This window comes from Ostrinia nubilalis, chromosome 25 (assembly GCF_963855985.1).
Source record: "Ostrinia nubilalis chromosome 25, ilOstNubi1.1, whole genome shotgun sequence".
Lineage (NCBI taxonomy): Eukaryota > Metazoa > Arthropoda > Insecta > Lepidoptera > Crambidae > Ostrinia > Ostrinia nubilalis.
Window position 1 is genome coordinate 9,068,262 of NC_087112.1, and position 11,195 is coordinate 9,079,456.

Below are 11,195 nucleotides of genomic sequence, written 5' to 3' on the forward strand. Positions count from 1 at the left end.
CAGTAGTACACAATTAATAAGGCTCACCGATGTACCTGCGCAGAAGACGAATTTAAGTAGCGCGGGAAATGCTATTGACCAATCGGGATACTCCACGCACGGCGCGTCTTCTTCCTGTGCCGGTATTGGTCCGTCGCCGCGTCATGTTTGCGCGCGCTGTGACACATGTTAGTCAGCCGCCATACTCTAGAGTGCGTAGACGCGTTGCAGACAAAAGTACACTTAGTGGCAAAAAAAGTGTTTTATTTTTGTGAGCCTCCAATCTCCGTACATCTACACATTCACAATTCATTAATAGATTCAGCATTCACTCTTCTCACATTCGGAAATTCAAATATTTATTTGCCATTTAGTAGAGTACAGTATATTAAAGATGTTATGATAAATAAAATAAAGTTCATTATCGTAATTCGCTACAATTATATGTAGCATGCAACTATTAACATTTCTAAATTATGGATTAAATACATCCCACAAAAATAATCCTACTAATATTATAAATACGAAAGTTTGGATGTCTGGATGTTTGTTACTCTTTCACGCAAAAACTATTGAACGGATTTTGATGAAACTTTACAGTATTATTGTTTATAACCCAGAATAACATAATATAGGCTATAATTTATGACGATCTATGACAAACTAAATCTCACGCGGGTGAAACCGCGGGCAAAAGCTAGTAAATAAATAAATACATAATAGACGCGTACATTGCTCCGATCGATCCCAAAGTATGTAGCAAAAACACATTTATAATTTGTTTTTTAAGAAGTCTATTTATTTATTTAAATACTCTATTAAACTTTTTTTGGCAAAAAGATAAATTTTTTATTCCCCGTAATTCCGTTACAATTGGCCTGCAGTGTAATTATGAAATGGGCGGGGCTTGCGCAAGTGCGACGGGGAACATAATCGGAAAAATTTTGTCCTTGTCTGCGTGGCCGAAGATTCACGACGCGCCTTATTAAATGTGTACTACTGTACATTTGTATATTTTATAATTAATATTATAGTTTTAAGATCAGAAGCGTGCGGTTAATTACACTTGTCAAGGAGAAAATTATTTCTAACAGATTTTCTTGAATGATTCATATTTTTGTTATAATTAGAAAATGATAAAGACGACTGACGTTATTTATTTTTAAATTTTTGAAACATGTTGGACTATGTCAATGTCATTTAAAAATGATTTAATTATTTATCTTCTCCAATCTGAATGAATCCAACAGTTTTCAATATTAATTGATTCATTTTCGATTGAAAAATGTTGGCGTTGTCATATTCCAACATTATCTAAATAAGTAAGGATAATTTTGGATAGTACTAACGGCGACTACATAATGCTGTGATTCTCGATTTTTGTATCAATGTTATTAATCAACAGTTTGCCCTCAAATCGAATATTATTTATAGTATAAATATATTGCTGAAGAAATACTGTGCTAAAACCTGATCAGTCGTAAATGTGTTTAATCAATGTCAATTTACTGTTGAAATCGATTATAAAGAGTATAGCAGTTAATCGCCAACGTCAAATCGATCATAACTCGAGACACGAGTCAACGTGACCACGGCTCAATGTGATTGATATTTATCATAATTTATGTTTAGGTGGTTAATTTATTGTTTCACGTTTCCTATATTTTTTGAAAAATAATAATTAGATTATAATAGAACTCTGTAGTTTTATTTCAAGTTTAGTTTTAAAGATGCCTTCGTTTTTCTGACGTCTAAAAGTATTTCGGCCTAAAACAGGAATTTAGTTTGAAGTTGTAACGTTTTCTCAAACTTAAATTGCTTATTATGAAATAAAACAACAATATTTAATTTCATTGTTTATTCAGCTCCTTGACCGAAACTGTAGTAGAGTATAGAAAACATCGACAAAACTGTTTAAGTACAAACAATAAATAAAATGGTGACGATACTCAGTCAGATCGTAAAAATCGTACAACCTAAAATGAAACTGTAGTAAATGATACATGGAGTGGTCACGCTGCAAGCAATGACAGTTAGCACCTTGGTGATTAATTTTATAAATATCGTGTCATCCACGAAGACGCGTCCCTACCAATTTTTGCTCGAGGAAAGCGCGGGGTGCGGGGAGTTTGATCCGAGCAATCCGAGCGGCATTATTATAGTGTGCGTGTGCACACATGGATAATTTAGCGTGTGCCGATAACACTCAAACATTAGCGGAAGAATGGTGGGGCGCGTCTTCGTGAATGACACGCTATATCCCTCTCGCTTAGTTGGTAAAAATATGTGCGCTTAGCTGGGTTCAAATACTACAATATCGATAATTTGGATCAATATTCCACACTCAGAATACGGAACAAACCAGAAACCGTCAACGGGCGTAAATGTGTATTCATATAAAGTACTCCAAATCGCACTACTTTGACTTTAGAGCAATCAGTCAATGGCCGGCGCGCGCATTGTTTACATATCCGTCAGATTGACACTTTATAATTAAATTATGCCGTCTTGTGCCGTTCCAACATGTAAGAATGCTACTGGAATTACGAAGAAAGTGCATGGGATCATGTTTTATCCGTAAGTAGCACATTTCCAATTCATTTTAATTAAATAATAATTTTCAAAAAAAATCACGGTTGTATTTTGTAAGTGTTGCCACAGTTCAACGGAATATTTTACCCTACTTTTTTATATTGAATTACATTTGTCTACTTATAAAAAATTCACGCGTTAATTTTGTTAGCGTTACCACAGAATAATGGAATATTTTCCCCATCCTTTTTGTTTTAATTAGTTTTTAGTGTAATTTCATCCATGACATGACAACCTGATTAATTAAATTATAAGTGCCACTTGTGGTCTAAACTGAATAAATATTTTTGATTTTGATTTGATTTCAATATATTGAATTAATTTATAATATTACTCCCTAATAATGAGGAGATAATAAATTACTATCGTGAATTTCATACTTTCCCATTTATTCAAAAGTAAGGCATTGGTATCAACAGATCAGCAGCAGCAATATTTGTATATTTAATAATAATTTTAAGTAATTAATTATTGCTTACATACTTACTCTGATTTTTTTTCAGGATACACAGCCAGAGTTGCCTCGCAATCAAATTTAAGTATTGGTGATGTTTTTGATTCGGATTCTGTTTTTGACTCCAAGAAAAGTTAAACTAAAAGCACTACTGCGCCGTAAACAAATGTTTTGTTGTCGATATGTTTACATAATAAAGAACCTTAAGTTTCTTTTTTGTTTTACTTGGCATTCTAAAATTTATATTCGACTTTTGTAATTGACTTTTAAATAACATATTATACCTACATAAAATATAGTACATATATTACACTATTTAATAGAAATAAATAATCATCTTACACTTAGTTACTTCGGAGTAAAAATTAAATTCATAGGTAGGTAGGTACTATCTATGCCTATGGCCAGTCATGTCGTCTCGTTCTATCGCAAAGAATCACCATTTGATAAGAGCGAGAGCAAAAACGGAAATGGATAGTTAACACTGGCCGTGTGTACTTATTTCACTTACTTATTTTTTACTTGTTTAACATCTCTTTAAAAAATTACATAATTTTACCCCAAAAATGGGGGTGTCACACGGCGCTAGTAACACTAAAGGGGGTAGAGGGGCGCGGGAGGGGAAGTATTTTGGACACAAGTTGCCGCGTAGAAATGTTATCGAACACTCCTTCTGGTTTGTTCTGTATTCTGAGATTCCACAATACAAGCAAGTTTACGTCTTCATAAAAACCTTCATGCAGGTTAAACAGGATTGAACAATTTGAGCCTTAGGTACTGAAGTACAATTTTTGCTTATTGGATCATAAGACAAGGCAATTAGGTTTATTATGGTAGCCATCTTACTGCCACTGCATTGTGAAGGGCCTGTATTAAGAAACACTGGTCTGAAAAGCCAGTTTCAGATTATAATACTTAGTTCTACCCTGGTTTCAAAATTTACTGCTTATTCTAGGACTGATAACGACTGTTATTAGTTGAAAAGCGGCTATCTAACTCATTGAAATTCAATGTTTTCGATTTAAAGACAAAACAGTAGGCAGTAAGATTAAATTATGAGTCGCTAGACGATACTGCCGTTTCAGTTTAGCTAAGGGTTGTCAATTTAGAAAATATGAGCACTGCTTGCAATGAGACCTACATTTCACAAACAATTATTCTTACAATTAACAAAATGGCGATGGCACAGCACATAAATAATGTAATAAATATGTATGGAAAGATGGGATGTTGGTACAAAAGTACAATTTATAACATGAAACATGAATACCAATGATATACGAGTCGTAAGAATTATTTAGAGATCTTAACCTAAAATTAGAGCGAAGTTCCCATTAAAAACAGTTAAATTCACTCCCATATAAAATTGAGTATAATACTTTAATAAAAATCGAGTAAGTACTCAAAATTAATTGAAATTGCACATTTCAAGGCACTTGTTCAATAAAAATGCATCTCCTATCAGTCCTATATAAAATACAATAAATACAATTTTAAATCTAAGAGATATTCGTCGAATTATTAAAAGGTTACAACCGTGGCTTAACTAGGGTATAATATAATTGGCAAGTATGTTAGGTGACTTTACAACTTCACGAGGGTTAAAACGTAGCTTTGGCAATTGAACAGCGATGGATCTCACTCAGCGGTCACTGAAAAAATATTTAAAATTAAATTCACGTTCTACCAAGCGACTAATTGAGTAGTTGATATTATAAATTCTATGAAGTAAATCTTCTAAAAACACTTCGTTCTAGCCATGAAAACCAAGTTAGATCTGGATTGCGTAATGTGGCAGAACATTACTTATGCAAAGTTTAATTTATGTTTCTTACCACAAATCGATTGACTTTGGGCACGAAGGTTTTTGTGACAGTAGTCTGTTGCACTTTCATGTTCTCGAACTTTTCTCGCAGGCTGCAACAAGATAGTTTCATTTATTGAATAAATAATTGCTAAAATTTGGTAATAATTCCTTTGGCAATTATCGGGATTTTCTAGCGTTGCGTGGCTGCAACAGCTATGGCCCTAATCTTGGTGTCTTGGCAAGACTTGTTGTTGGGCGCGTGTCGCGGCGCGGCGGGCTCGCTCTCCGACCAGTGCTCGAAGCTCAAGAACTATCTAAAGCCCGGTCCGTGAGCACGTAGAATTTTGTCCAATGACTCCTAGCTACCCATCCTTATCGCTCGCGCGTAATTATATTGCTGTCGCAACTGTGCGACGGGCGCCCGCAGTGAGTGTGCGAGCGCGAAAGCAACATAATTACGCGCGAGCGATAAGGATGGGTAGCTAGGGGTCATTGGACAAAATTCTACGTGCTCACGGACCAGACTATAGACACGGCAGCGTGTTAAGCCAAGTTCAAGCAACAGAACTGGCGAGCAGCACCGTGTGTATTACATGAACCATTTGAATCCACTTTTGACCTCCTCCTTGGTGTTACCAAAGCGCGCAATCCTCATCACGCGTTAGTTCCCACTGAAAACCAGCTTTTTGTGTCATGTCGCGATTTTTGCTGAGCGGGCAAGTTCAGCAAAATTTTAAGGTAATCATGTCTACTCTTGTTTTGTCCGCCACATTTTTTGATTTTCTTACCTTTTAGCCGTTTCCAGCTGCGATTCCCCGTCTTCGTCCTGCTCGGCGCGCTCGATGTTGGGTGCGTGCCTGGGCGCGGCGGGCTCGCTCTCCGACCAGTGCTCGAAGCTCAAGAACTATCTTGACACGCGGTAGCGTATCAAGCCAAGTTCAAGTAACAGAACTGGCGAGTAGCACCGTGTGTAATATTACACGAGCCACTTGATCCCCTAATTTTTGCAATTATGGTAGCGTTACCTTTTAGCCGTTTCCAGCTGCGACTCCCCGTCTTCGTCCTGCTCGGCGCGCTCGATGTTGGGTGCGTGCCTGGGCGCGGCGGGCTCGCTCTCCGACCAGTGCTCGAAGTTCAAGAACTACTCTAATTGTTACAATGTCAGTGGTGTTACCTCTTAGCCATGTCCAGCTGCGACTCCCAGTGTTCGAAGTCCAAGAACTATCTAGACACGCGTGTTTAAAGGCAAGTTCAAGTAACAGAACTGGCGAGCAGCACCGTGTGTATTACACGAACCATTTGGAGCCACTTTTGACCTCATTCTTATATTTACAATGATTGCTTAGCGGGCGCCTGTTCAGCATATTTTTAAGGTAATTGTAGTTGTACTTGTTTTGTCCGCCACATTTTTATGATTTTCTTATTTTTATTCTTACCTTTTAGCAGTCTCGAGCTGCGATTCCCCGTCTTCGTCCTGCTCGGCGCGCTCGCTCTCCGACCAGTGCTCGAAGCTCAAGAACTATTCTTATTGTTACAATGTCAGTGGTGTTACCTCTTAGCCATCTCCAGCTGCGACTTCCAGTGCTCGAAGATCAAGAACTCTCTAGACACGCGGCAGCGTGTCAAGCCAAGTTCAAGTAACAGAACTGGCAAGCACCACCGTTAAAATTACATTTTTGACTCCCTCATTGTTACAATGATAGTGGTGTTACCTTTTAGCCGTTTCCAGCTGCGATTCCCCGTCTTCATCTTGCTCGGCGCGCTCGATGTTGGGCGCGTGCCTGGGCGCGGCGGGCTCGCTCTCCGACCAGTGCTCGAAGCGGTCGCGGAAGCTCTTGGTGCGGGCCAGCTGCTGCGCCTGGAAAGAACGATAAATCAAATAAAAAATGTATTCAATTCTGGCACTAATAGTAGATACTTATTATGTATGCTAAATGTATATTTAACCCCGCTTTTACACTGAATTGCTTCCGTTAAATTAAAGTAACGTAAGGGGGGTGTTGCGTTACTATGTCTAGGGAAGATGTGTTAATAGTAACACACTGGATGTGTTAAAAGCAATAGATGGGGATGTTGTTCTACTATGTTTAAGGGGGCGGGGTCGCCGGTGTGTTTATTATGACTAGGGGAATGTGTTACTATGTCTAGAGGGATGTGTTACTATGTCTAGAGGGGTGTGTGTTACTATGTCTAGGGGGAAGTGTTACTATATCTAGGGGGATGTGTTACTATATCTAGGGGGATGTGTTACTATATCTAGGGGAGATGTGTTACTATGTCTAGGGGGATGTGTTACTATATCTAGGGGAGATGTGTTACTATGTCTAGGGGTATGTGTTACTATGTCTAGGGGGATATGTTACTATGTCTAGGGCAATGTTGTATTATTATGTCTAGTCTATGTACCTGTTTCAAGGCTTCGTCCCTCTCGCGAGCCTCGTAATACGCGCTGCGTCGCTCCTCCTCGCTGTCCTCCTCGTACTCCGAGCTGTATTCGTCTTCCTCCTCCGTGGTGTCGCCGGTGTGGTTATTATGACTAGGGGGACGTGTTACTATGTCTAGAGGGAATGTGTTACTACGTCTAGAGGGATGTGTTACTATATCTAGGGGAGATGTGTTACTATGTCTAGGGGTATGTGTTACTATGTCTAGGGGGGATGTGTTACTATATCTAGGGGTGATGTGTTACTATGTCTAGGAGGCACGTTATGTTAATATGTCTAGGGATGTTGTATTTCTGTCTATGTACCTGTTTCAAGGCTTCGTCCCTCTCGCGAGCCTCGTAATACGCGCGGCGGCGCTCCTCCTCGCTGTCCTCTTCGTACTCCGAGCTGTAGTCGTCTTCCTCCTCCGTGGTGTCGCCGGTGTGGTTATTATGACTAGGGGAATGTGTTACTATGTCTAGAGGGATGTGTTACTACGTCTAAGGGGTGTGTGTTACTATATCTAGGGGAGATGTGTTACTATGTCTATAGGGAAAGTGTTACTATATCTAGGGGAGAAATATGGCGATGCCTCACCTGTTTCAACGCTTCGTCCCTCTCGCGAGCTTTGTCCAGGAGGATGTTGTATCACTGTTTAGGGTGTATATTATTCCTAGATGGCGAAGCCCTATCATCAGTTTAAGCGCTTCGTCTTTACTTCTACGGGGGATGATAAGCCTCAATTGTCACCTGTTTCAAGGCTTCGTCCCTCTCGCGAGCCTCGTAATACGCGCGGCGGCGCTCCTCCTCGCTGTCCTCTTCGTACTCCGAGCTGTAGTCGTCTTCCTCCTCCGTGGTGTCGCCGGTGTGGTTATTATGACTAGGGGAATGTGTTGCTATGTCTAGAGGGATGTGTTACTACGTCTAAGGGGTGTGTGTTACTATGTTCAGGAGGCATGTGGTTCTATGCCTATGGGGAATCTGTTACTATGTCTAGCGGAAGAATGTAAGCCTTAATTGTTACCTTTTTTTTTCGTCAGGAAAATACATTGATTTGTATACCCACCAGCCGCGGGGGCAGTTAGTGGGTTATGTGGGGTTCTCCCTGCCAGAAGGGCAGAGCCTATCCACTAAAAACATGACGTTGCCCTCGGTAGCCATATGAGTCGGGAACGCGGGACATCACTATCGGCGTTTTGCCTCAAGCATTCGTCCGCGTTCCCTGCTCGGCATTTGACTCGCTTAGTGCGCACCCCTAAGCCAAGGAAGGCGTTATTACGCCTTCAACCTCCTGCGAACGGCACGCAGGACACGTGCTGCGCCGAGCCTTAATTGTTACCTGTTTCAACGCTTCGTCCCTCTCGCGAGCCTCGTAATACGCGCGGCGGCGCTCCTCCTCGCTGTCCTCTTCGTACTCCGAGCTGTAGTCGTCTTCCTCCTCCGTGGTGTCGCCGATGTGGTTATTATGACTAGGAGAATGTGTTACTATGTCTAGAGGGATGTGTTACTACGTCTAAGGGGTGTGTGTTACTATGTTCAGGCGGCATGTGGTTCTATGCCTATGGGGAACCTGTTACTATGTCTAGCGAAAGAATGTAAGCCCTATTGTCACCTGTTTCAACGCTTCGTCCCTCTCGCGAGCCTCGTAGTACGCGCGGCGGCGCTCCTCCTCGCTGTCCTCTTCGTACTCCGAGCTGTAGTCGTCTTCCTCCTCCGTGGTGTCGCCGGTGTGGTTATTATGACTAGGGGAATGTGTTACTACGTCTAGAGGGATGTGTTACTACGTCTAAGGGGTGTGTGTTAGTATGTTCAAGAGGCATGAATGAGGTTATGAATTTCGAACTCCTCCTATTCTTTTGATTAATTTCGTTGCGGGTCCAACGACAGTTTAACTTTTCCCCGGGACAAACTTGACCTTCATTGGTTGGGTTTTTGTGGCGGTCAAGCTGTAGATCCTGGCTACACAGGAGTTGCAGTGGGAATAGTCCCGTATGTTCAAAAGGCATGTGGTTCTATGCCGATGGGGAATCTGTTACTATGTCTAGCGGAAGAATGTAAGCCTCAATTGTTACCTGTTTCAACGCTTCGTCCCTCTCGCGAGCCTCGTAATACGCGCGGCGGCGCTCCTCCTCGCTGTCCTCTTCGTACTCCGAGCTGTAGTCGTCTTCCTCCTCCGTAGTGTCGCCGGTGTGGTTATTATGACTAGGGGGATGTGTTACTATGTCTAGAGGGATGTGTTACTATGTCTAGAGGGATGTGTTACTATGTCTAGGGGGATGTGTTACTATGTCTAGGGGGATGTGTTTCTATGTCTAGGGGGGTGTGTTACTATGTCTAGGAGGATGTTGTGTTACTTTGTCTAGGGGGATGTTGTATTATTATGTCTAAAGCCTGGTCCGTGAGCACGTAGAATCCCGTCCAATGACCCTAAGCTACCCATCCGTATCGCTCGCGCGTAATTATGTTGCTGTCGCGCTCGCACACTCACTGCGGGCGCCCGTCGCACAGTCGCGACAGCAACATAATTACGTGCGAGCGACAAGGATGGGCAGCTTGGGGTCATTGGACAGGATTCTACCTGCTCACGGACCAGGCTTTAGTCTATGTACCTGTTTCAACGCTTCGTCCCTCTCGCGAGCCTCGTAATACGCGCGGCGGCGCTCCTCCTCGCTGTCCTCTTCGTACTCCGAGCTGTAGTCGTCTTCCTCCTCCGTGGTGTCGCCGGTGTGGTTATTATGACTAGGGGATGTGTTACTATGGCTAAGGAGGACATGTTACTTTGTCCAGGAGGATGTATCACTGTTTAGGGTGTATATTTGGCGAAGTCCAATTATCAGTTTGAGCGCTTCATCTTTACTTCTAAGGGGGATGATAAGCCTTAATTGTTACCTGTTTCAAGGCTTCGTCCCTCTCGCGAGCCTCGTAATACGCGCGGCGGCGCTCCTCCTCGCTGTCCTCTTCGTACTCCGAGCTGTAGTCGTCTTCCTCCTCCGTGGTGTCGCCGGTGTGGTAATTGTTCAGGAGGATGTTGAGTTACATTTCTAGGGGAATGTGTTGCTAGGTCCAGAGGGAATGTGTTACTATATCTAGGGGAGATGTGTTACTATGTCTAGCGGAAGAATGTAAGCCTCAATTGTGACCTGTTTCAACGCTTCGTCCCTCTCGCGAGCCTCGTAATACGCGCGGCGGCGCTCCTCCTCGCTGTCCTCTTCGTACTCCGAGCTGTAGTCGTCTTCCTCCTCCGTGGTCTCGCCGGTGTGGTTATTATGACTAGGGGGATGTGTTACTATGTCTAGAGGGATGTGTTACTACGTCTAAGGGGTGTGTGTTACTATGTTCAAGAGGCATGAATGAGGCTATGAATTTCGAACTCCTATTCTTTTGATTAATTTCGTTGCGGGTCCAATGACAGTTTAACTTTCCCCCGGGACAAACTTGACCTTAATTGGTTGGGTTTTTGTGGCAGTCAAGCTGTAGATCCTGGCTACATAGGAGTTGCAGTGGGAACAGTCCCGTATGTTCAAGAGGCATGTGGTTCTATGCCTATGGGGAACCTGTTACTATGTCTAGCGGAAGAATGTAAGCCTCAATTGTCACCTGTTTCAAGGCTTCGTCCCTCTCGCGAGCCTCGTAATACGCGCGGCGGCGCTCCTCCTCGCTGTCCTCTTCGTACTCCGAGCTGTAGTCGTCTTCCTCCTCCGTGGTGTCGCCGGTGTGGTTATTATCACTAGGGGGATGTGTTACTATGGCTAAGGAGGACATGTTACTTTGTCCAGAGGGGATTTGTTACTATATCAAGGGGAGATGTGTTACTATATCTAGGGGTGATGTGTTACTATATCTAGGGGAGATGTGTTACTATATCTAGGGGAGATGTGTTTCTATATCTAGGGGAGATGTGTTTCTATGTCTAGGGGGGTGTGTTACTATATCTAGGGGA

General features: G+C 42.3%; 1 protein-coding gene and 2 long non-coding RNA genes across 5 annotated transcripts; 1 reads left to right on the top strand and 2 right to left on the bottom strand.

Moving 5' to 3' along the window:
• The first annotated feature begins 2,320 nt into the window (after positions 1-2,320).
• On the top strand, positions 2,321-3,237 carry LOC135084248 (uncharacterized). Its single transcript, XR_010259796.1, has 2 exons — positions 2,321-2,556; positions 3,075-3,237. It is a non-coding gene; the product is annotated as an uncharacterized LOC135084248 (long non-coding RNA).
• Positions 3,238-3,723: 486 nt separating this feature from the next.
• LOC135084247 (uncharacterized) lies at positions 3,724-6,337 on the bottom strand. 3 transcript variants are annotated; one of them, XR_010259794.1, is made up of 3 exons: positions 6,269-6,337; positions 4,861-4,942; positions 3,724-4,677 (listed from the first exon to the last, which is right to left on the bottom strand). It is a non-coding gene; the product is annotated as an uncharacterized LOC135084247 (long non-coding RNA). The 3 variants fall into 3 exon arrangements; XR_010259795.1 differs by lacking the exon at positions 6,269-6,337 and adding an exon at positions 5,858-5,932; XR_010259793.1 differs by lacking the exon at positions 6,269-6,337 and adding an exon at positions 5,621-5,735.
• Positions 6,338-8,837: 2,500 nt separating this feature from the next.
• LOC135084109 (uncharacterized) lies at positions 8,838-11,017 on the bottom strand. The gene is made up of 6 exons (XM_063978854.1): positions 10,853-11,017; positions 10,396-10,503; positions 10,145-10,243; positions 9,842-9,963; positions 9,328-9,457; positions 8,838-8,966 (listed from the first exon to the last, which is right to left on the bottom strand). Exons 1-6 carry the CDS (start codon positions 11,015-11,017, stop codon positions 8,838-8,840), a joined length of 753 nt encoding a protein of 250 aa, XP_063834924.1.
• Positions 11,018-11,195: the final 178 nt, after the last annotated feature.

Coding starts and splice junctions, on each gene's coding strand:
- LOC135084109 (XM_063978854.1), bottom strand. CDS start 11,017: ATGTCCTCCTTAGCCATAGTAACACATCCCCCTAGTGATAATAACCAC. Junction 10,244..10,395: donor GGGACGAAGCGTTGAAACAG/GTCACAATTGAG, acceptor GACACCACGGAG/GAGGAAGACGACTACAGCTC. Junction 8,967..9,327: donor GGGACGAAGCGTTGAAACAG/GTAACAATTGAG, acceptor GACACCACGGAG/GAGGAAGACGACTACAGCTC.